Source organism: Amphibalanus amphitrite, unplaced genomic scaffold, assembly GCF_019059575.1.
Source record: "Amphibalanus amphitrite isolate SeventyFive unplaced genomic scaffold, NRLGWU_Aamphi_draft 000115F_arrow, whole genome shotgun sequence".
NCBI classification, from domain to species: domain Eukaryota; kingdom Metazoa; phylum Arthropoda; class Thecostraca; order Balanomorpha; family Balanidae; genus Amphibalanus; species Amphibalanus amphitrite.
This window is the reverse complement of record NW_024881610.1, coordinates 795,821-820,625: the sequence shown is the minus strand read 5'-3', so window position 1 is coordinate 820,625 and position 24,805 is coordinate 795,821. Positions and strand designations below refer to the sequence as shown.

Genomic DNA, 24,805 nt, shown 5'->3' with positions numbered 1-24,805 from the left:
AGGAGATACGTATAATTGCGCAGAAAATCGTCGCCCACGCGCTGATTGCGCGCTCGATCGAAGCACGGTCATTGAATACTAGATCGAAGACGTGTAAATTTTTCAGTGGTATATGTATTTGTTTTGTTATCTTAAATTTTGAAATAGGATCATTCACCACCCGTGTCGTACGGGCTTCTCTGATTGCCTCAACGACGGGCTATTTTTTCTTAATAAAGTTGGTCCGAACTCCTAACGTCCATCGCCCTTTGCACCCTAGGCTCAAAATAGAACCAAAAACACCATATTGTAATAAACAATAAATCGATGTTAGCATAGAAAAATGGGCATTATTAGAGCAGAGCAGACGTCACACGAAGGTTTCCCAACTGAGGAGAGGTGCTGTAGGTTTGTAGGTTGTAGGGACAGTGCAAAGTATGGCTCCAGGTTCACAGGTCGACGAGATGGCAGATGCACCGGCCCAAGATCAAAATCTGCACTAATCCTTCAAACAGAGCCAGAAAACCGGCACCAAAGCTGGCTGAGAGTACCAGAAATATGCACCAAACCTGCACAAATGACCAGTTGAAAGCCACACTGAACTCAAGTATTGATATGAGCCACAGCCCACAAGCCTGCCATCTCGGAAACAAAACAAGAAATATGCACTGCAAGACTCGAGCAAAAAGCATGCCACACCAATACACAAGAAGCCTATCCGGTACCCAGTTACCTGCCCCTGGCAATTCATCCAGGGTGATTTTTGTGTGATGTACCTATGAAACTGCTAAAAATTTATTAAGTAAAGTTTTCATTATAGACCACGCAGAGTAAAACAAAGACCACCATTGGATTGCCCGTGATGAGCTGCATCGAATAGACACCCTTTTTAATTTTTATGCAAAAATATCAACTTTGAAATTTGACCGTTTTTACCTGACCTGGACTTGACCTCCACCAGAACGGAACCTAAAATGGCCCTAATGGTCGTGTAACACACACCATTAAATTTGAAATGTAAAAATTGGTCATAAAACATGCATCACACAACCCTAGTATAGTTGGGTCCATATTGTGACCCTTTGAGACAGTAGACCTGACCTCTGTGACCTGGCCTCTGTGACCTGACCCGGCATCAGTGACCTCCTAAGTAGCATATGTATTAGGCGACCGACGCTGCATCGCTGATCTTCGATAACATGCCTTTTATTCGATGTTATAGCGCATTGCTTAGAAGGCCCGTAATCAGTGAAAAGTGCGACCTTTGACCTGACCTGTGACGTCATCGGTTGCACCTAGGTCAACGAAACTCGGTCGCAAGGTAGTTCCCTAGTGGCGCTATCGAATGCCGTATGAATTTTAAAAATCGGTCGGTAACTTTCCGAGGTCTGGGGGGGTTCGAAACGCCCCCCCCCTCCCCCCAACGGGTGGTAGGGTCACTAGGGTCCGCCAATAGCCCGACGGGGCGCGGGTTAAGTATTGCTGTGAGGTCAGTCGCCTTTTAAGCTAAGAAGGATATGTTCTTTCCTTTCATGTTTTATATTGTCAATTCCTCCATTATTTAGACTTTAAGGGTGCAAAAGAAGGAGATCATGAGTCCGATCCTTTTGAATGGAGAGATTCACAAGGACGGAGCCTCGCTAAGCAGATGTAGTTCAATCTAACAGGGGGATAAGTTATTGTTATGACAGGGAAACTATTTTCACTCTGATGCTAAATGCAGGCTGTTCTGTGTAGTGTGTACCCAGAGTGAAAGTTAGACTCAGAGCTGGAGTTGAATTTTCATAGCTGGAGCTGGATTCATTACCTATAATAACTTTAAACATTTGACTGCCATTCACATGCTAAGGTTATGTCCTGGAGCTTATGCTAAGCTCATGTCTTATGGTTAGGTATATCCTGGATTTTATAGTGAAGCTGACTGAAGTCCTTTTTCACAGGTACTGATTTTGTAATTGTTCACATGTTTGTTTCTGTGATGCACAAACTGCTGATATTGGATTTTCTTTTCAGTTATTTCTCTTATCAAAGTTAAACATTTCTTTCAACACTTTGAAAGTACTCTGGGAGAAATTAGTTATCTCTCATTCAAAATCACTTCACCGAACACGATCGCCCTCCTTACACCTGTCCCGTGCCTGCTCCCTGGGGCTAATGAAGAGACACAACTCTGGTTCTGAGAGCAATTCTGGCAGCAAAACAAAGAAGGCTCGGGGCAGTAGGACACCGGAAGGAATGACGGCAGGCAGCGGCAGCGGCAGCACTGTCTGCGAGGTGCTTCCAAAACCTCTCCAGTCGGAAAATGACAAAAGAGAGTACAGGTTAGTGTTCTGTGTGCAGATGTTTTGTGGCTTTGAGCATGCCATGTGTTTTTTCTTCTTCTTAAATGTCATTTTGTTTGTAAATTATTAAAGTTTTATTCTAAGTTAAATTTGTGATTCACTCTGCTTACCAATCTCGAGTTACTAACTTACTAAGGTCTCGAGCTGCTCGCGGCTATTCGACCAGTGATGAACCACCCGATGCTGTCTGATTGCAGGGCAATCAAGCTTCCAAATGGCCTGCGAGCTCTGCTCATTTCCGACCTCCGTCCTCCGCTGGAGAGTATGAGCAAAACGAAGCTCCTGGCCCGTCGCAGTCGTGAGGGTAAATGTCCGATCGAATCGTGAGAATCTATCGAGAAATGGGCTAATGTTATGCAATTTGTATTATTTGACCATAGAATGTCTCGATGTTTTCACTAAGAATGTGCTACGAATGCTGGTATCGCGCCAACAATATTCAGTTGTGTGTAAAATTATTTGAAAATGTATTTAAAAACGTATGCGATAAGCCACACAGCATCCACAAATTATTCGATCCTTGGTTGCAGATGCCGGCGAGTCTGACGGCTCGGAGTCGGAAAACGAGAGCGACGGAGAGGAGACCGACGAAAAAATGGTGAGAATCGCGCTTCTCCTCTCTGAAAGGGGTGTTGTGTGATATTTTACGCTACGCTGTGATATTTTACGATGCGCAAACGTTGCTTTGTCAGATTGCTGACAACGGAACAACATTACCTACAATAAGACTAACTTTCCGTGACAATGCCCCTTCCAGTCTTAGTACCTGCCTCATGCGTCTTACTCACACCTGTCGGTCGTGTGTTGTGATCTGATCGGGATGCCGGCCGTGTTCGGGACCCGAGTGGAGCGGCGGCCGTGTGTGTGACCCCGGGTGGACCGGCGTCCGTTTCAGGCGGCCGCCGCCCTGTCGATCGGCTGCGGCAGCTTCTCCGAGCCGGACGAGATCGAGGGACTGGCGCACTTTGTCGAGCACATGGTGTTCATGGGCAACAAAAAGTACCCGGAGGAGAACAGCTTTGACGTGTTCGTCAAGGTAAGGCAGTGGTTTGAAACTAGCGCGTTTGTTGAACTCACTTACTGCTGTACTTTGTTGCACTTAACCGGTAAACTAATCAAAATGCGAAGCGACCAGCTTTGTGATGTTTCATTTGCAGGATTTTGTCATGTGTGAACAAGTCGTTTTTGTCCTACAATTGTAACAGCTTTTTGTAACCGCTATCAGTGATAATGTTCTGTGCTGTAAAGGATGGCTTTTGTATGCTAACTCAGGATTTGTTTGCTATTTCAAACATGCCCTCTCTCGCGATACCCACATACTTTTGCACTTCAGCATGCTGATCCCACCCCACCCCCGTGCCGTCTCCCCGGTACAGAACAGCGGCGGCTCAACGAACGCGCACACGGACTGCGAGCAGACGGCCTACTACTTCGACGTCAACTCACCGCACATGCGCGAGGCGCTCGACCGGTTCGCGCAGTTCTTCATATCGCCGCTGATGAGGAAGGATAGCATGCAGCGCGAGCGACAGGCCGTGGAGAACGGTGAGGAGGGAGGAAGGAACGGGAGAAAGAGAAGAGGGGAGAGAGGAACGGGTGAAGGCGAATTGCCAAGGGAAACACGGGCTTCTTTTATGGAGAAGCTCTGGATATCTATGGATTCTACGGCTGTTATAAATTAGAAAGTGTAGTAACATTTGAGTTTCACTTACACCGACGTTGAGCCCGTTTTCCACATATCACGCCAATCCAACTTACAAATTGTTTTTAGTTTTGGTGTCAGCTCATAGAGATCAACAACATCGACAAGTGACGACAGAGCTCATTTACCTTCTCTGACCGGCTGTTGCCCTCCCCGTGTCTGCCAGAGTACCTGGAGGCGTTGCCGAACGACTCCCACCGGGCTGACCAGCTCCTGGCCACCCTGGCGCGGGACGGACACCCGATGGGAAAGTTCACCTGGGGCAACATGGAGTCACTCTCGGAGAGTCGCACCGGCCTCAAGGACGACTGCATGCACGCGCGGCTGCACGAGTTCTGGCGGCGCTACTACCGGGCGCCGTACATGACGCTGGCCGTGCAGGCCGACCAGCCGCTGGACACGCTGCAGCAGTGGGTGAGTCAGGGCTCAGTGTAATGGGGCGTATCTTTGTAGTCGGTGCGCTCTTAAGAACTAATAAACAAACAATGGGTGAGTCAGGTGGTGAGAAAATGGACGTGTTGATGCAATGAACGTGGAATACGTGCTGATGCGTCCCTGTTATGCTCTTTTGCTCGTTATTTCTCTCCGCTGCCCGCTCCCGCTGTCTCTCACACTGTCCGCCCACGCCAGGTGGTGGACATATTCAGCGCCGTGCCGGGCTGCTCGGAGCCGCGGCCGTCGTTCGCCAGTCACGGCCTGCCCTGGGAGCCGAGCCGCTTCCACCGGCTGTACCGCATCATCCCCGTGAAGGACTTCCACCAGCTTACGGTCACCTGGCAGCTGCCCAGCATGGTCAAACACTACCGCACCCGGCCGCTCAACTACATCTCGTGGCTGATGGGCCACGAGGGCCGCGGCAGCATCCTCTCCTACCTCAAACACAGGTGAGTGGGTGACTCGCCTCCAGGCGCCGTGAACCCAAACCATTATCGTCACAGGCGAATCAGAGAAGTAGCGCGAGATGTACGATTCGTCTCTCCTATAAAGAATTTTATGGTGCGATGCGTTTTTCGTTGCTTCCAGTCTGAAACGAAAAAAAAATGTATACCCACCACGCTCCACGCGTAGCAGCGCGTGCTATTACTGTGTGCCTCCACTGCGCGCAGGATGTGGGCTGTCAGTCTGGTGAGCGGTAACAGCGAGAGCGGCTTCGAGCACAACTCGTCGGCCTCGTGCTACTACGTCACCGTGAAGCTGACGGACGCCGGCCTGCAGCACGTGCCGGACGTGCTGGCCGCCATCTGGGCCTACATGGCCATGCTGAGACGCATCGGACCACAGCAGCGCATCTACGACGAGATCAAGGACATTGACCAGGTGGGTGCGAGGGTACACCGTGGGTGCGCGTCGCGATGCAGGAAGGATGGGAATGAGGTAATTTCAGTCCCAAATTTTTCAGTTTTCTTATGAACAATGTAAACTGTGGCTCTGGTTCAAGCGCAGCGTAGCCTACTATGCCTACTATGCAGGTGTTCTCTCGAACAAGAAATAGCTAATAATGGAAAGTCCTGTTGCAAATGCTGATATTGCTTTCGTTTCAGGGGTCACACACCACTGTATTATCGTGATGTATTGCTTTAGATGTTTGGTATTAACTGTGCAGTTGTGAGCTCAAATGGATTAGCATAGTTACGACTGGTTCCATACCGTACTACTGAGATTTTTTATCTCTGATGGATATACAATTTCAATTTCAAAAAGGATTCAATTTGAAACAGATAAAGTTCAATTTGAAAAGAAACCATGTTGAGTAACTTAGTAATGTACTATTACTCGTAAAGGGATGGGTTGAGAGCCGGTTAACGTCTTCTAATTCGTAATTTGATTCATTTGATATAAAAATGCCCTTACCTTACTTCTTAGTACTTACTTGCATGCCTATATGCATTAGGTACCACGTAACGAAACGAGCGAATGTTTGGTATCATCTGTATTGATGCCATGACACAGAGATCGGAATGAATGGGCAGGTAATCGACTCTGCCAGCGGACAGAAGTCGGACCCGCTGCGACCCGACCACGGGCACACATTTCAAAGCTGAAAACAGTGCAGCGGTGCGGCAGAGCCGCAGCTTAAGCAGGGACATCTTAAACGCCCATCTTAACCCTATTAGTGGCAGGCTCCTGGCTACCCCATATTAAGTGGCAGGGGGGGCTGTTTACGACCCCCCCTTGATATCTCGAGATCTAACCGGCCGATTTACAAAATTCAAACGGCATTCGATTTGGCTCAACGAGATCTACATTTCTAAAAAAAAAAAAAAAAAATGTCAATAGGGGGGTAGAGGGGGGTAAAAACGGGCAAATTGCAGATACATTTTAGACTGTTTATCACGGCCAGGTTTCTGAACCAATCTTAACGCAACTTTTGCCGATCGATACAGAATGAACCAGGAATTCACATGGATCCTAAAAATATGCATTTTCAAAAATCATAGGCGGATACAGATCATTGAGATTGGGGGTAGGGTAGACCGGGGCAAGTCGCCCCGCCGAGGTAAAACGCCTCGCCGATGTTTCTCGGAACTGGCAGAGTTCTGGGGAAACATCCTCTCTTCTATAAAACGTGCACTATATGATCATTATATGAGCAGACTGGAAAGAAATTGTGATGACTCTTTCGGGAGACATAGCCAAAAATGTGTTTTTTGAGTGATTTTTATGTTTTGTTGTCAGATTATGCATCATGGCGTTCTTTTATGGGCCACATCAGGTTAACGACTTTTATGTATTTTGAACAACTATTGTCTAACGCTTATCATGCCGGGTTGGTTCGTGTTCAATTATGTCTTGCTGGAGTGCAAAGCGTTGTTCTCTGACCCAACTACGTGATGGGGTAAAACGCCCCAGTAGGTCGCGGGGCAAAAAGCCCATGGGGCGTTTTACCTCATGTGTTGTTCGGGCTACCCACTTTCTAATGTTCGGTAGCTGGCGAACAGTAAGTTTCTATGCCTTTATGTGTATTTTTCCCAGCAACTGGATGGCAAAGGAAGTATTCTGTAAACATTTGCATTGCAATAATTTATTATTTGGTCTTATGAGGCAGGTGAAAAACCTGCTCATACAATAGTGTCATAGCTGAACACCTGACAGGATGGAAAGTGGTAACTTCAGCGCCGTGCCCTCAGAGGTGTAACGGACCTCTCACATAAGATTTAGCCAACTACCACGTTAAATCTGTAATCTAAAGTATGGGGCTACTTGCCCCATGCCGTGGGGCGTTTTGCCCTGGGGTTGGGGCAAAATGCCCCATTTACAGTTGCTTCACAAATCACTTCCTAGGTTGGAGTCCGATCACAAGTGAATGAATTTGAGGGGTGCAATTTAAAGTAAAATGTCCAAAGAACGCATTGAGCACAAATTTGGCCTTCCAGGTGATTTGGGACAAAATTTATGCGGCAAAATAAATTATCTGGGGCGTCTTGCCCCAGGCTACCCTACACAAAAAGTATAGTAAATAAGGTTTTTGTTGGTACTGTTTCTAAAAAGGGTGGCAATGGTCTTGTTATGTTACAATTTTCTTATGAGAGAACGACTAAAATTGTATTGGTCATGCATAGGCGGTGTCAGGGCACCTATGTTGGGAGGTAAAAAATAACCCCCCTTTTTTTGACGCCTGGATCCGCCTATTATAGCAAAAACGTGTCAAAAGAGGATGCACAATACTTTGTATATGTTATCACATGATACCTTTCATTCACTGTTCGTAAAACTGGTGCAGCATCGTGATCTTCGCCCAAATGACTCGCTTCACGAATGGGACCCCCCAATTCCCAGTGCTCTGGAGCCGCCCCTGGTAAAGTTATGAACTTGAAATTTTCAGGGAATGTGCCCAATTTAGTTTTAGGAAAAGTCAGAAAATTTCAGCATCGTAGCTTCAGCGGTTTCGGAGATATTCCCGAAAAACCTGAGGGGTGGATAAAAACAACCCCCCCCCCCCTGCCACTAACAGGGTTAAACGGAGGTCGCGTTCCTCAAGGCACCCAGCGAAGTACTTCTGCACACGATTGCATGCCCTGAGGCACATCCGCAGGCACAGCACACGTGTAGTTTGTTCTCTTCCGAGCCCGATACGTTTCAAAATGAATTATATCTTTTTCTATTTGTACATATTTTAACTATTTCAAAAAGATTTTCATCTTTTTTGAATTGAAGTTACCTTATTTCAAATTGAAGTACAACTTTTTCAAATTGAATTACACCTTTTTCAAATTGAGCTACAACTTTTTCAAACTGAAGGAAAAAGGGTGTAGTGATATGCGCCATTGTGTTGCGTAAGAGTATATCCATTAGATTTTTTTCGAAATCGGAAAACTGGAATGATGCAAGGAGTGTTTTCAGTGTAAAATATGTCATAAGTTCATCCAGAAAATATGTAGTCCACCTGTATAAAGGTTTATTAACTACGATTACGTATTTATTTACCCAAAGCCGCTGTTTCCCCAGGTCTTTCTGTCAATTTTTTTTTTTTCAAAACGATCGGGCGTCCCCTGGTTCTATTTTACTTTGGAATTCTCAGTCTCCTTGAACGCCTATCACGGCTCCTTCGTAAACCAACCCCGTCTAAGGCAAACTCGGGGGAGTACCTGAAACCTCAGAATGCTATTCACAAGTCATAAACGTGCCGAGTGTGCTGCAATGAATGGCTTGCAAACGAGGGACAGCGGCACGACAAGAAGCTCAAGGGCAGGACGGACATTATTTGCGCACGTAGGCGGCGAGGTAGTGGATTCATCTGCCCGACGTCAGACATGGCCTTGGCGGCGGTCACTCAGTCGAACCCCAGCTACAGTAAACACGTCTGGCTCGACGACGACGGCCCGGGGCGATGGGCGTCCTTGGTATCTCCTGGTTGGTAGGCGGGCGGCGACTGGCGGGCCTTCCTCGACTGGCATTTGTTTCTCGGCTACCGAGAGGGTTAGAGGCGCTCGGACGGTCGGCTGTCTCGGCTGGCGAGCCCGGGACTCTCGACGTCGCCACGGTCGCTGGTCGGCGCACTCGCTGGGTCGGAGCTGCTGCTGTAGTGGGAAGTCGAGGCGCTGGGTTCGGCGCTGGTCCCCGCCATGACGGTGTCGCTGTCGCTGCTGGTCGCGCTTGCCGTGCTGTGCGGCCCGCTGGTCGCCGGCCAGCATCTGGTGGCCGTCACCCAGCGCGGTCTGCTGCGACTGGACGAGTCTGGCGCGCTGCTCGACTGGCGCCGCGAGCAGCTGCCCCCCTGGCAGCTGGGCCACTCGGTAGCGCTGATACCGCAAAACAACACTGTCTGCTGGTTCAGAGCGCCGACCGTCGACCTGAACCCTCCCGGGGCGCTGCGCTGCGCGCTGCTGGACAACTTTGGCGAGACGTGGGACCTGCCGGTGCCTCGCCAGCTGCCGCTGCTTCAGATCACCGCCCTCGCCTTCGACTGGACCGGCCAGAACTGGCACTTCACCGGCTCCCAGGCGCGCAAACTGTGGAGCAGCTTTGTCTGCAGCTACGAATTCGAACGCTGTGTCGACGTGGGGCCCCCGTCGGAAAGACACTACTTCGCGTCGGCATACGACATTCCCAACCGTCTGCTGCTCCGTCTGATCCCCGATCAGGACGGCCAGCGGCGGCTGCAGGTGGCGCAGCTCGACGGCTCCGACGCGCGAGACGTGCCTGTCGAGATGGGCATCGCCGTGGAGTTCGCCGTGGACCCGGTCGGCCACCGCCTCTACTGGACGGAACAGGATGAAGACGAGAAGACGATGGCCCTCTACAGTGTCAACTACGAGGGTAAGGACAAACAGCGCCTGTGGGAGCGCACTGATGGGGGACATATGATCTTGAACGTCACCGGTGGCAGCGCAATCGTCGCCTGGAGTCCGTTGTACAGGAACCAGATCGCCGTGCTGGGCTTGAAGAACACCACCGAACCGGCTGCCAAAACTCAAGCAACAGAAATCCAGGCTCTGGACCAACTCGACGACCTGCTGACGCTGGCCCTTGTCTCTCCGGAGGAGATCATCTCCCAAGAGTTCTGGGAGGAGGACGTAGAAGACAAGGGCGTCTGTAGTGACTGCTCTGGTGTCTGCGTACCCACGATGGTAGACGGTACGGAGACCGCCACCTGCTTCTGTCCGCAGGGCGAGCGGCTGCTGGGACTGCGCTGCTGGCCGCAGCACCCGGCTTACGCCGCCGTGCTCGGCGCCGAGTCTCTACAGACGGTGAACCTGCAGACGGGCGAGGTGACCACGCTGCTCGCCAACCTCACCGACGCCGGCCGGGCTGACGTGCTCTGGGCGGGTGGTGAGCAGTTCGTCCTGTTCTGGGTGGATGTCGGCGGACTGTACCGCGCCGAGTGGTCGCCGGCCGGTCTCCAGGGCGCCGTCGAGCTGCTGGTCCCCTCCACTGACTCCGAGCGTGTCATTGACGTGGCTGTGGACTGGAGTCAACGCCAGCTGCTGTGGATGTCTCGGCGTGACGACAAACACATGGTGGTGCAGCTGTCGCGCCTGGACGGCGCCCACCCGAGGACGGTCCTCACCCAGCCGTGGTCCGAGCAGCACCTGCTGACCGTGCACGAGACGGGACGCACCTTCACCTACCGTCAGCTGGAGCCCATCGCGGGCGCGTGGACCGTGCAGCGGTGGACCATGACCGGCGAGTCGGCCAGCAGGACGGCCATCATCACCGCCGCCGCCGACATGGCCGACTCCACAGTGGCCGTGTCCATGACCGGCGACGAGTTCCAGGACCGCACCCTGTGGCTGGACCGCGCCTCTCGGTCAGTGTACTCACAGCCCAGCGCCGCGCTGGAGCTCTGGAGCGAGGACGAGCGAACCACCCTCCTCACCCACCCGAGTCTGGAGCACGCCGGCGGCCTGGGCCGGCTCGTCGATGATCGTCTCTTCTGGACGGACACCTCCACTGGCACACTGTGGTCGGTGGACGCCCTGAAGGAGGGTGCCGAGCCCCGCGCGCTGGCCGAGGTGCCCGGCGGCGGCGCGCTGCGTCTGCTGCACCCCTGGACCCAGCCGGCGGCCAGTGAACCCGTCTGCGGCCCGGGGGCGCTCCAGTGCTCCCAACTCTGCCTGCGCACCGTCGGATACTTCCACTCTCCCTCGGCCGAGTGCGCCTGTGCGGACGGACTTCAGCTGGCTGATGACGGGAAGACCTGCGAGCTCGATTAGGAGAGAGAGAGCTGTGTCTAAGGATGAACGTCCAGCAGCACTAGCCAATCCTGCTCAGCACTAGCTGCTCAGCACAGCACTAGCTCTGTGGCATCTAGCTTGTACTGAGTTACCTTTATCTGCCCGTCACGTGTGTTTTCGGATAATGCCGGCATACATGTGATGCGGCATGTATGTGACTTTGTTTCTTTTCGTGCATTTGCGAGTCTGTTGCTGTGTGTACTAGTGACTGCACAAATACATTTCAGTTTGGTTGTTATCCGTATTTTGAACTGAAAGTAACATTTTTGCGTTGGTTACTGCATTTGTTTGCGATGCAGTGGAATTTAAACCCGTTCAACGAAATAACGAAGCTTTGACCTTTTTCAGAAATTATGGGCTGAGAAACACAAAGGAATAAATCCCCGAGTCTTGTGTCAGACAGTTGTACACAACACAACTAAATGCACACCTCAACTGCAGATCACGAAAGCGGGTAGACCTCTCCCACAAGGTTGTGGTGGGTAAGGTTTATAGGAACACAGCAGCATTAATTAATGCCAGTGCAGTCAGAGTTGAAATTATATCCCACAATCACCACGTCCCACAAACTCTGCGGACCGTGCGTACGTGAATCCACCCGTGACCCACTCCCTCGCCTCCGCCCCTCGTCCGGCAGATGAGTTTCCGCTATCAGGAGGAGTCGTCGCCACAGGACTGGGTGCAGTCGATGGCTGACAACATGCAGAGCTATGAGCCGGAGGACTTTATCTGCGGTGATGTGCTGCTGCTGCACTACGACCACGAGGTAAGCCGCGGGCGAGTGTTTGTGATGCGGGCTGGGAAGTGGGAGACCATGTGATACTGACACTGGGGCGGTGTGGGTGTAACGGGGATGGTCGTCGCGGGGCTGCTCATTGTTGACTGAGACAGATTTTGACATTTTGTTCGTCCTCAGTAGTCTGTTGTTGTTGTGCTTAACTCGTCCTGCACTGCCAAGTGATTGGCCAAGGCTACAGACGTATTGAAATTATCCGCTGTAACGACAGTTGTCGTTTTATTCTGCTAAAACTGTGCTCTCTTGCTGTCTCGCCCACTGTTTCCGTACGACCTGGTCGCTCCGCCCTGTATGTCGACACCGACTGACCGCCTCTCCCTCTACTCCCGCTCCAGCTGATTGCGTCGTGTCAGGACGCGATGCTGCCGACCAACTGTAACATCATGCTCAGCTCGCGGACGTTCGAGGAGGCGGGCGAGTGTCAGCTCACCGAGCCCTGGTTCGGCACACGCTACTCGGAACAAGGTGGGCAGCACGGGAGATGGATCAGGAATGCTTTGGAGAGGATACGTGAATGTTGTGTTTTGTGACACATGTTTCGGCCATCCGTTACTTGGTGTTATCACATTTGGTTGACTGGAGAAAAGATATGGTGGCAACTATATTATCGAAATGTTTTTGGTCTAAATCGTGATTGGCAGGCTCCTATCATTCTTAGTTGTCCAGTCTGATTGACATAACAACAACATTAACAACCAAAAGAGGAAATATGTTGATTTAATATGAATATGAAAATAGCCTATGGCCCAGGTGGTGGTAGAGCAGTGAGCACCTGTTGTAGACCCCACCCTTTCGCTGATCTCCGCCGTCCACGGACACTGACTCACCCCCCCCCCCTCTCCCCGTTCATAGAGATTCCGGCGGCGTGGCTGGCGCGGTGGCGCGACCTCTCGTCACTGGAGGGCAGCTTCCACGTGCCCGAGGTGAACCCGTTCGTGGCCCGCTCGTTCGCCCTGGTCGAGCCCGATGTGCCGCACACCCCGCACCCTCGCCGCGTCATATGCCGACCTGACGGCGAGCTGTTCTACCGGCGGGACTGCAAGTTCAACCTGCCACGTGCCTACATCAGCGCGAGACTCTGCTCCGACCTGCCCATGCAGTCGGCGCTCAAGTGAGTGCGAATAGGAACGGAAATTGGATTGTTGTAGGATCTCTTTGTGGGCCTGGGGACTTCGGGAGTCTTATATCTGTTGACGGCTGACGCAGAAGTGGTGTGGTGCGAGGCTTCAGGAGGGGATAGGAGGGCATGGATGGGAACAAATCACTGGTATGTTGGAAATCAGTAATCACTGGTAATGAAAAAGTATGTAGATACCTTGTACCTTGTAGAATACGAGCTGCTTGAGGTGTTCCACGCCTATTTTCCTCGCTCTTTGCTTGAATTTCTTAATCTTCTAAGTAGTTTGACCGTGATGTCTAAGTAGATGTCTATGTTATTGTGTGTTATCACTGGCAACGATTATTTTCCTCCTGAGCAATTTGCCTGACGTCACCGTCTCCCCGCAGCTACGCGATGCTGGACCTGATCGACAACATGCTGACGCACCAGCTGACCGAGACGCTGTACCCGGCTATGGCCGCGCGCCTCAACTATCGGCTCGAGTCGGGAGAGAACGGCTTCGTCATCCGCGTGGACGGCTTCAGTGAGAAACTGCCGGTCAGTGTGGGCCGGGCAGTTCTGGGTCGGTAGAGAGATGGGGGATGTGATTATAACTGTCGTTAACGGTTTTCTATTTTTAGTAGGTATTGATGAATATCGTTCGCGGTTGTTTAACCCAAGCATGGTGGTTAGATATATTTCTGGATTTTGTCTTTTCTTTGATGGCCTATGTTTCCAGTTTTGGTAATAGTTTGTGTTTTCTTTTTAATTTGGTAGTATTTATACACTTTTACCGACAGGACCTGATGAGCGTCATCATCGACCACATCGCCAATTTTGAGGAGAAGGTCTTCGACTCCGACATGTTCAACATGCTCAAGACCGAGCAGCTCAAGGCCTACTACAACTGGTTCCTGAAGCCCATCAACGCCTGCAAGTGAGGCCTTCCAGCGTAGGGGCATAACATCAGCCTAACTCGGCTATTAGTTATCGATCAAAGACAATGAAATAGAGATTGGCTCGAGAATTAAACTATAATGTCTAATGTAATCATATTTATTTTCAGCTTTCTTGATTTATTGCCGATGTGGCATGTGTGGCGATATCAATGCATATTATCTGCTAAAAAGAAAACCAAGCCACACATAAGCAATGCAGCTGCTTTAGCAGCTGCAAACACTCAATTTTACTTTATCTTTCAAGTTTTTTGGTTCCCTTCTTACATAGTTTCACTTCATCCCCTTATATTTTTGCTATGACCCCTCGCTTTCCTTTAATGCCTCTTCTGTCCTCTCATTCTCTGCCAATGTTTTCCCAACTTGTCCGCTTACATCTTCTCTTTCCCCGCGAAGGCCTCCCTCCTTTTCATCTTTCCCTGCAGACGCTCTTCGACTTCTCTTCAAACACCTCTCCACCTTTCTATGTTTCCCCTCGACCTATCTGTGACCTGCTTTCACTCCTCCCTGCCCACACTAACCCTCCTTCACCGCTCTCTCGGCAGGGACCTGCGACTGAAGGTGCTCAAACAGACCCACTGGATGGCTCTGGACAAGCACCGGGCGCTGCTCTCGGTCACCGAGGACGGGCTGCGGCAGTTCAGCCGGGCCTTCACCTCGCGGCTCCATCTGCAGATGCTCGTACAGGTAACATTGACCGGGTCCACTGCAGATGCTCGTACAGGTAACATTTACCGGGCTTACTGCAGAATATGCTCGTACACGTAACACTGACCGGGCTTGTTGCAGATGCTCGTACAGGTAGCACGGACAGAGTGGACGGGCGCGATACGAGCTCGGTGGGGGGTGCTGCTGAGCTGCGAGGGCGTCACAGGGCCAGGGGGCTGCCCCCAGTCCAGGGTGTATTATCGACGGTAGGTAGTCGAATGCTGTCGGGGCTCTCATGAATATCCGGTAGGATGACTAGTTTTTAATAAGTAAATTTACGCAAGTCAACTATTACAATGAGTGTTCCGCGCGCAGTTTCAGCATATTGTACCTACTGCATGGACAGCATATACCGCCGACTTTAGTGCCCTGGTACCGCCTATTTCTACCCAGTGACCGACGCGACTCGCCGCCGCCTCTGTCCGCCAGGGCAACATGACTGAGCGACAGGCGGTGTCGCTGTTCGAGTCGTCCCGCTCGTGTCTGGGCCACCAGCCGCTGCCGCCCGTCCTGTGGCCCGACACGCGGGTGGTGCAGCTGCCCGAGGGCCAGACGTACTGCCGCGCCGCTTCCTTCAACACCAGCAACACCAACACCATGATCACCAACTTCTACCAGTGGCGGCCGGGCACCATCCGCGCCGCCTGCGCCCTCGAGCTGCTCATGGTGAGACCTGTAGACGGCCGTGTCCCATCATTTCCACGTTGGAGGGAGTCAATGGCGGTTTTTTGCACAGTGCTGTTGACACTGAAACGTCACCCTAACTCTGACTGACTCACCCTTGCACCGTCAGAACGTGATGGAGGAGCCGACGTTCGACTTTCTGCGGACCCAGGAGCAGCTGGGCTACCACGTGTTCTCGCTGATGCGCTGTGTGCACGGCATCCTCGGCTTCACCATCAGCGTCAACACACAGGCCGACAAGTTCACGTCAGTATTATGTGGCAGGCTGGTAATGAAGAGACGTGGGCAGGATAGTTAGTGTTGCGAGTTTTGAAGGTGTTTTATGGCTTAGGCAAGTTGTTTTCTACACGATTGTTCACGACTAATTAGTGCCCATAGTATCGTTCTTTTACTGAAATTGTCCGTACTTACCCTTTCTACACAAAGTACCTCCGAATATTTCATATCTATATTACTATTTGAGGAAGGCGTAGTTTCTGTCTATTACGAAGGTCGCGACATGGTGCTACGTAGCGCGGGTTACAGGTCACACCGTTGCACCTACCGCGCTGAAGTTTGCGCAACTCATAGAACAAGGATGGACAACGTGCCTTTGATGGGTCTCAGCTCGATCGGATCGATAGCGAGCGCGTGGCGCGTGCCCCAAAAGTGCAAATTCGCGTCATAGACTTTACATGTATTAATCGGCTGGCAAAAACGGGCGAAAACAGCCAAATTTGCCCGACACGGGTCCGGTCCCGGTGCAATATCTCGGTAACCGTGGGCCCGACCGGTACGGGGAAAACAGCATCGTGTAGAGAATCGAACGGGCTATCGAATGGTGTGCGGTGCAGGGGTTGGCACGCGCCACGAGCACCGGTGAGGACACTTTCTTTTGAAAAATGGACGTTTTGGACGGATTTTGGAATTCATATTAATTTCAGGTGATCGTCAGACGGAATGAGTTGAAACAGCGCCTATTAGCAATAAAAATGTACCGTCTCTCATGGAAAAAATGTGAAAAGCTAATTGATCAAAAACAATGTGGAAAAAATCGCTGAATTAAATGGTGTTTGTCCAAAATGTGCCACTAAATAATTACACGGATTTTGCTGCTTAACCTGATACGTTTGACAATTGAAAATGCTATCATTGGAAAGAGCATTCAATTCTCTCCAAGATCCAATCATCACGTTTGCATGACAAGCAACAGTATTCTTAACAATATAAATGTTTCAAACCTCTGCAAAACGATTTTTAGTGAAAATTATCTACGCCTTAAATTTGTCATAAAACTACGCGCCTAAATTATAAAGCACATTTGACAGATTCTGAAGTGGAAAGCATGCTTATCAGACACGGGCACCTCGATGCGGTGGATATTTTTTCCACAAACCAAAACGTTTAGCCGTCAAAAAGCAATCGACCGAAATGGATAGATAACCCAACCGACACAAGAACAACCGAACACCCGCCGATCGAAAATATCCCTTTTCGCGTTGAGGAGCACGCGGGTCACCCTAGTGACAATCCTCTTTGCTTTCAGTCACTGAGTAAGCATAATGTAATTATACCCTCTCGTGCATTTTAAGGACCCATCGTTCACTGTTGTTCCTCTGTATTCAGACCGGAGCATGTGGACGAGCGTATTGCCGCCTTCCTCGACTACTTTGTGGACAAGCTGTCGGCGCTGACCAAGTCGGAGCTGGACGTGGTGCGGGACGCTCTCATTAGGAACAAGCAGTGCGCAGACGTGTCTCTAGAGGAGGAGGTGAACAGAAACTGGGCAGAGATCTGCTCTGGGGAGTATGTGTTCGACCGACTCGACAAAGAGGTGAGGTGGAGGGACAGAAGGGGGTGGGTGGTAGGACGGAGATAAAGGCATCGTGCCTGAGTCAGGGAAGGAAGGCTGAAAGGGCGGAGTTTTTTATTTAATTCGCTTGATAGTGAGTTTGCAGTTTGTTCTAAACTTTCCGAGTTGGGAATCCTTTCGCTGAGTTTGTCCATCTCTATTTGTATTGTTTTATGAGCTTCCATAACGCTTTAGAGACGACGTGGCACTGCATTCATTTACAATTACCTGCCATCCATTCGTGGCATGCGCATACCGAGGAACCACGTTTGTCTTACATCAGTCTAGTGCTGTGTCCTGTGTTCAGACCTCCCTCCACCCTCCCCGCCGGTGCTGTGCTCTGTATTCTGACCTCCCTCCTCCCTCCCCGCCGCGCAGTCGGAGCTGCTGCAGTCGATCACGCTGAAGGAGGTGCGCGACGTGTTCAAGGAGGCGGTGACGTGTCAGCGGCGCGCGCTGGCCGTCCAGGTGGTGGGGAGCGCGGCGGCCGACCTGCCGCCCGTCGGCACCCCAGTCACCCCGCCCGCAGAGTGTGCCGGCGACTCGGCCAGCAGCGGGAGCGCAGCCGCCGAGGGGGGCGCCCAGTCGGCGCACGCGCTGCCGCTGCTGCTAGGAGAGGCGGCCTCGCACGAGCGGCGCTACCTGGACTCGGTGGAGAAGTTCAAAACGGAGCTCTACCTCTTCCCCGTGACCAGGATCGTAGAATGAGGCTGCGCCGGACCACACTAGGACCAATGGTTTAACTAAAACAGTGCCACAGTGGTGTTATCATTACGTGCCGATGCTGCTGTCATACCAATACAAAGTTTCCAGTCGATCGACTTTCTACTTTTACAGGGCGCCACACTGCTGTGACAGGTTATTGTGGAAGTCGAGGAGCTGTGTCAAAATGTGTAAAATAGGCGAACCGTGTTGCTATCGAGTGCCGCCTGTCTGACTTAGAGGCACCTGGCTTGTGATCTTTGTTTTATGTAATACAACTGTATTCACGGTGGATTGTGTTTTCCTTCAAGTGTCTGGTTCAGAACGTAGTCTGACGACTGCACTGGTGAAGAAAAAGAAAAGCGACATGTTGCTGAAAATTCCTAAAATGACGTTTTCCTTAGTTACTTTTCCTCTACGGATGGACAAACTGTGGAGACTGCGGGTATCAATGGAAAAGACTCCAGTTTAGTGGTTGATACAGTCACCTGGCCACCTCCCTAGTGGCGTCATCTGCAGCACTCATTCCGTCGTATACCGTGGCGGCGCTACTAACATTCCCTAGCGTACCGTGGCTCAGTAGGACATCACTCAGTACGTACAGTGATCCGTACTCGCCCACTGCAACTGGGCCGGGGTACGGGTCGGTCCGGTTTTGGGGTCTTCAGAGTATATAGGTATTACTTCCGTAAAAGTTCTGGCCATCGACCGGTGTTTTTTTACACCAGGTTGATACTCCTATATGTACTATGTAGTCACCTCGCGGCTGGCAAATGCTTCGACTTCGCGATGCTCTGTGTGCAGAAATATCAAGGACGCATTTTCAGAAGGTACAACCTGTATCTGTATTCGCCACTGATAGTGTTTCTTGCTTTCCACGTAGGAACGTTAGGTCAGTTCGCCATTACGTCACCCGGCCGCCTCGCCATTGGCATCGTGTTGCTCTGTCTGGCACGGCTGTGTTCCTGTGTCGGTACAGTATCTGACATGGCTGAGTCTGTCCAGTATCTGACACGGCTGTGTCGGTACGGTATCTGACACGGTCGTGTTCCTGGGTCGGTCCAATATCTGACACGGCTGTGCCGGTCCAGTATTCTGTGACAGTTCAGTATCTGACACGGTTTTGTGGGTCCAGTATCTGACACGGCTGTGTCGGTTCAGTATCTGACACAGCAGTGTCGGTCCAGTATCTGACACGGCTGTTTCGGGCTAGTATCTGACACGGTTGTATCGGTCCAGTATCTGACACGGCTGTTTCGGGCTAATATCTGACACGGTTGTGTCGATCCAGTATCTGACACGGCTATGTCGGTCCAGTATCTGACACGACTGTGGCTGTCCGGTATCTGACACGGCCTGTTCCTGAGTCGGTCCGGTATCTGACACGGCCTGCTCCTGTGTCAGTCCAGTATCTGACACGGCCGTGTTCCTGTATCGGTCCGGTGTCTGAAACGGCTGTGTTCCTGAGTCGGCCAAGTACCTATCTGACACGGCTGTGTCGGTCCGGTATCTAACACAGTTGTGTTGATCCTGTGTCGGTCCAGTATCTGACACGGCCGTGTTCCTGTGTTGGTCCAGTATCTGACACGGCTGTGTTGCTGTCTGCTGAGTCTCGGTCCGGTATCTGACACTGTTGTGCCTTCCTGTGTTGTCCCGGTATCTGACTGTATCGATCCGGTATCTGACACTGCTGTGCTGGTCCAGTATCTGACACGGCCGTGTTCCTGTGTCGGTCCAGTATCTGCCACGACTGTGTCGGTCCGGTATCTGACACGGCTGTGTTCCGGTATCTGGCACGGCCTATTCCTGTGTCGGTCCGGTATCTTTCATGGTTGTGTTCCTGTGTCGGTTTGAAGTGTCTCTTGGCTGTTGGCCGGCGACCCGCCACCGTTCAGTGTTCACCCGCTGCAGATCTCTGGGGGAGGGGGACTGTTTGTGACGCCGGCCACATCAGAGGCCGCCGCCTCGCCGCCGATCCGGCCAGGAATGGGCCGCGAACACCGACCGACCTTGCTCTGACACGGCCCGCTAGGGAGGTGATGGGCTGAGCAGACCGGCCGGGAGCGTCGCCCACTGCTAGCAGAGGACATTTGGCCCGGGTCCGAATGAGGGAATCCCGCACATAGTTGCCAAAAAAGTGGAGGGTCTACACTCAACAGATTTGTGGATCGGTCCGGTCATCCTGTGGACCCAAAAAGGAAAGCTTCATTTGAAATCGCTGGTTTTGTGCATAATATGCACTCAAAGTTGCCCCGTTATCGATAAATGAAATAAAAATTCAAGCTTTTAATACTTCTTCTCCCGGCCCGGCCAAGGAGAAGAGATGGTGCCGCCACCGACGCCTGACGGTTTTTCGCAATGGCTCTGAACGCGCTGACTATAGAGAGCTACCTAAAATTGGGAAACCCTGGGGCAACTTGTTCCCTCTACACTTCTCTGATGATATCGTCGCAATGCGGAGAAACAGAGAAGCGAAACTTAGCAAAAATATTCTTGAATAGGTAGTGGTAGTTTTGTCAAAATGTGTTGTCAAGCTCATTTGAATTGACGTCACAATAACGTTAAATGTCCAATTATAGAGTGACTTCGTCCGATTATAGATTCGACGCGTCTCGATGGGAGGAACACGATGCCAGCAAAAGCAATGCCGTAGCTTTCCTGCAGGAAAGTCAAAAGTGAAACTTTTGACTCAGAGTCAAAAGTTTTTTTAAAGAAAAACATTTTTCATAAAAGCGGCTATTTTAAGAGTTTTTGCCCTCTGGAGGCTAAACCGTTGATCTTAGCCCAAATTTGACGACAATTTACAAATTAAGAACGTCAGAGCTAATCGAATGCTCTTTTCCGCTGCCGTGTTGCTCTATTTATTCCCGACTTATATGCGCCAATTTGTCGAATATTGTCGTCATAGACGATATTTGACTTTTGATGACCTGTGCCGACGTGACCTTTGACCTGACCTAAAAATAACTGCAGTACTTCCGTCATGCTTTTTAACGCTCTTTCGAATGCCGCTTACCGCGTGTCGCTACGAGGCCCAGGAGCGGAGATAGATGGGAGAGGAGGGTTGTTCAAACACTCCTCCAGCTGGCCCGGCGCTGTTGGCACCGAGCATGTGGCCCGCCGCATAGGAACAAGAGGAATTTGGGTAGGCCTAAATAATTACTGATATATATTCTAGATACGTACAGGGTGTCTCAAAAGTTCGTTCACACATTTCCCATGCCAATAAAGCATATAAGAACCGGCCAAAAGTATAAGGTTTTGGTGTCTGTGTGTACACCAGACAAATATGCATGCTTTGGCAACTGATTAAGAAGGTTGGAAACTAACCCCTTTGCTGTATCTCCAAAAATATTTGCTCATACCGATTTTTGTTGCTCCGTCAGCTGCCGGAGGCTGATACCTAAAAGGTTACCAGCTTTCAAGCTCTTGCAGGGGAATCCCCTGCAGTTTCTGCGTCGGATTTAGTTTTGACTAGCTCCCCGGCAACATCTGATTTTCCCTGAAAGCCGACAGCTTGCATCGACACCATTCTTGAGTATTTTGTAGGCATTCTCTGGCGCTAACTCCTTCATGAATGACTGGCGCCGACATCCCAAGCGCCATTTTCCTTTTCAAAACGACCCCAGTCCTGAACAAACGGGAAGTGCCAGGAGTAAATTTTTCGCATCATATGGTAGCAGAATGTGTCGGACGTCTGTTTCTCAGACACATTGTGCAAATTTTGCAAATTCCAAGCGCTCGTCATTCCCCACGCCAAGACCTTCGCTCGGTTGCGGAGTGTTTTCCTCGGGAGATGTTCTGCTTTGTAAACGGCCCAAACCAGTCCATCGTGTGGTTTTATCGGGATTTTGTGTTTAAAAGAAAATTATTCGCTGCAGATCTGCCTCTTGAAACTTCGTTAGATAAAATTTTACAATAACTGACACTTTTGGAGGGTCAGGTGTCCTTGGCATTGACGATTTTTGTGTTATTGTCCCAAAAAATTAGCGTTATAGATATTATAAACAATTTTAAATTATAATTTGTCTTTATTTTACGATGACCTGCACTTTTTGAAAATGGGTAACCTCTGTCTGTGACCTTCTTGCCAGTTTTCAATAGTTATGACCGCATTTTCAGCTGCTTTCCGGAACACGAGTCTGCTATCGTGCGAGGGTCGTTCAAAACGCCGTTAGTCTCGCATGGTTTCGTCCTTCAAAAATTTTAGCCACCGTTTTTATGAGATGATCATCATGTTGCACTCATCCTCGCCGACACTTAACCATGTGTCATTTCCGACTTAACCATTCCCATTAGTCCTGAAACAGAGAGTTTCACAACATACCCGACTTTGCAATCTACATTTTCGTGCCTGACCCATGGTCAGAGGTGAACCCTTTTTGTGAGCTCATGAAGGGTCGAATGCACTTGAAAACAATGAGACTGCTTGAGGAAGGTTGTCACCAATGCCCATGCAAAATTTCGACTGTTAATTTCTTGTTGATTCAGAATTATTGACAAAAAAGCATGGCTGGTACCTGTGAACGAACTTTTGAGACACCCTGTACATACATGTCATGATTAACCCATTCTCACCATTAATCCAACGTTTTTTACGCTTGGGCGTCTAAAATCCTATTCCGGCCATCAACCTCATATGAATCCAAAAAGCCCCTGCTGCAACCTAATTGCATGACGCACTCTCACATATTTTTAGTGGTTTTGACGCGGCACACTGCGGGATATTCGGGGACCAAGCAACTCTGAATTGCGCTATTATCATGAAGTGAAGTCCCGGCTGGTAACGCACGTTTGCTCGACGTGACCCAGCGTTACCTATAATGTGCGTCATTTGCACCCCGCTCATCCGGCTTTTTATAGTCGTATGTTACGCACGCTGCCTGACAACGGTGAAGATCATTGCAGACTGTATGTGTAGGTAACACAGTTTCATGGGGAATTTTCATCGAAACGGGCCACTTACTTATGTATCCTGTTAGGTATCCGTGTTTTCCAGATGCCACAATGATAACGGTGCCATGTGTAACGCTCTTAGCACGCAACTTCTCAACATTACGGTCCGAACATGTTTGACAGGTTTCTCTGGAGTGATAACTGGGGGCTTATCCAAATTATAAATTACCTTGAGGGTCGTACAGCTACGAATTTAGAAACTTGTTCAAGTTCACCTATAAGAAACGGACTTTACATAAGTACGTTCCTGTATATAGCGCTTGAGAAATTTGGACAAAGTGCAGCACACATTTATTGATACCTAAGCCGTTTTCACGACGAGTTGTCTGGCGGATGCACCAAACTTGACCAATCTGCACCAAATATCTTTTACAACAAATATGTTCATATCACGATTTTATTTCAGCGTTTTAATGGAAAATAATGTCGGATAATTTGAAAAACCATATAGGTTAGCAACTGCGCAGCCCAAGCTAATAACTTCTAAGAAACACAAATGAACCTAATTTGACCGAATCTGTAGCCTGCAAATCTACACCTAATGTGCACCAGATAGCCGTCGTGAAGACGTCTAATATCGTATTTGGCCATGAAACATGTTGGCGTATTCTCTCCATAGCTCTCGTGCCGCTTCAGTATACCTACGGGACACGACGATAGTCGTCTTGATTACCTACTGAATATCATCAACAATGTGCGTTTAGCATTGGACGGCCAAAATATATAATGCTATGTAAGGTTCATCATTCATTTGTTCATAAGGAACATTTTGAACATAATATAAAAGTTCCAGCTAAGCGCACTTGCCACTTAGAATGAAAAATATCTTCAATAGTCATTAGCGATGTTATAGAAGGTAGCAGATCAGATTTAGAAATAAGCGTTTGTTTTCTGACATACGCACCTATACTTTACCAGTTCGGACAGAGCTGGTCGGAGTGAAGTGGATGTCTTCAGCCACATTCCCAGGATTTCATACCGTCTCATCTTGGCTCCGACGTCCAAAACTGCGGTTAATTCCTCTAAAAGCTCGCCACTAAACACGTTCAGTTGACCGAAAAGAAGCCTGCTCAGTCGGCTTAGCGCAGCGACTGAAGTTGTTTGCGCCGAGTGGGGTCCGCGGAATGATTTGGGCGGCCGCGGATCGGCTCGGCCCCACGCATTGTACCGGCGGATTTGTGTCAATTTGGTCACCGCAAACAAGCGGCCAAAGTGCTTGGAAGTATCAGCGTAATTGGTCGGTCGCAGCTGCGGCGCTGTCCTCTTACCACCCACCGTGTGCCGACATTTCCAGCAGCTTTAACTGGAACATAGTCTCCAGTCGTCTGGCTCTTGCACAAAGCCAGGCTCTCAATAATTATAGGTACAGCTGTGTAAACACGTTGCTAAGTGCTGATGTTATGCGAAAATGGTGTAATAAAAGATCATTAGATTGCGCACTGGAAAAACCGGCATATGTGAGCAGGTTTAAGGAATTTCCGTGATGGACCCTTAGATATACCGAAGTGTGGCTTTTGTTGTCGGTTACGTGACAAACGTTGCTTTGATTTTATCAGAAAACTTGCCATGAACAGTTTAGCCCTGTTAATCTTGACATTATAGTGCTACATGATGGATAAAGCTTAGTTAGGTACATCTGGCACTAGATTCCTCAAATAGTTAAGTGGTAATATAAGTCATAAAACTGCAAGCTGAGTTAGGAGGTTTAGCCGTTACATACTGTAGAAAATAAACAATTTATAACATCCTCGTCCTCGCCCGACTCTATGCCTACGCTAGCATACAACACGTTATGCTCGGTGACGTTGTGTCATGTGTGACATACCTAAATATTCATACGCATTCTGCTCAAATTAAAAAGTTTAGCAGATTCGT

The 24,805-nt window shown here is 50.0% G+C and overlaps 1 protein-coding gene across 8 annotated transcripts; it reads left to right on the top strand.

Annotated features, from left to right (window-relative positions):
- Positions 1–14: 14 nt before the first annotated feature.
- Positions 15–18,266, top strand: LOC122381152 (nardilysin-like). 8 transcript variants are annotated; one of them, XM_043364992.1, is made up of 20 exons: positions 87–108; positions 1,920–2,300; positions 2,519–2,625; positions 2,852–2,919; positions 3,217–3,357; positions 3,698–3,866; positions 4,190–4,437; positions 4,654–4,907; positions 5,130–5,340; positions 11,836–11,964; positions 12,330–12,459; positions 12,847–13,105; positions 13,501–13,651; positions 13,894–14,030; positions 14,595–14,724; positions 14,839–14,850; positions 15,187–15,423; positions 15,551–15,687; positions 17,047–17,254; positions 17,651–18,266. In XM_043364992.1, exons 2-20 carry the CDS (start codon positions 2,134–2,136, stop codon positions 17,978–17,980), a joined length of 3,225 nt encoding a protein of 1,074 aa, XP_043220927.1. In that variant the 5' UTR covers positions 87–108; positions 1,920–2,133; the 3' UTR covers positions 17,981–18,266. The 8 variants fall into 8 exon arrangements, with proteins under 8 accessions (XP_043220932.1, XP_043220934.1, XP_043220929.1 ...); XM_043364997.1 differs by lacking the exon at positions 14,839–14,850 and having other exon boundaries at positions 15–93; positions 1,993–2,300; positions 14,595–14,736; XM_043364999.1 differs by lacking the exons at positions 87–108; positions 14,839–14,850 and adding an exon at positions 18–67 and having other exon boundaries at positions 14,595–14,736.
- The last annotated feature ends 6,539 nt before the right edge of the window (positions 18,267–24,805 follow it).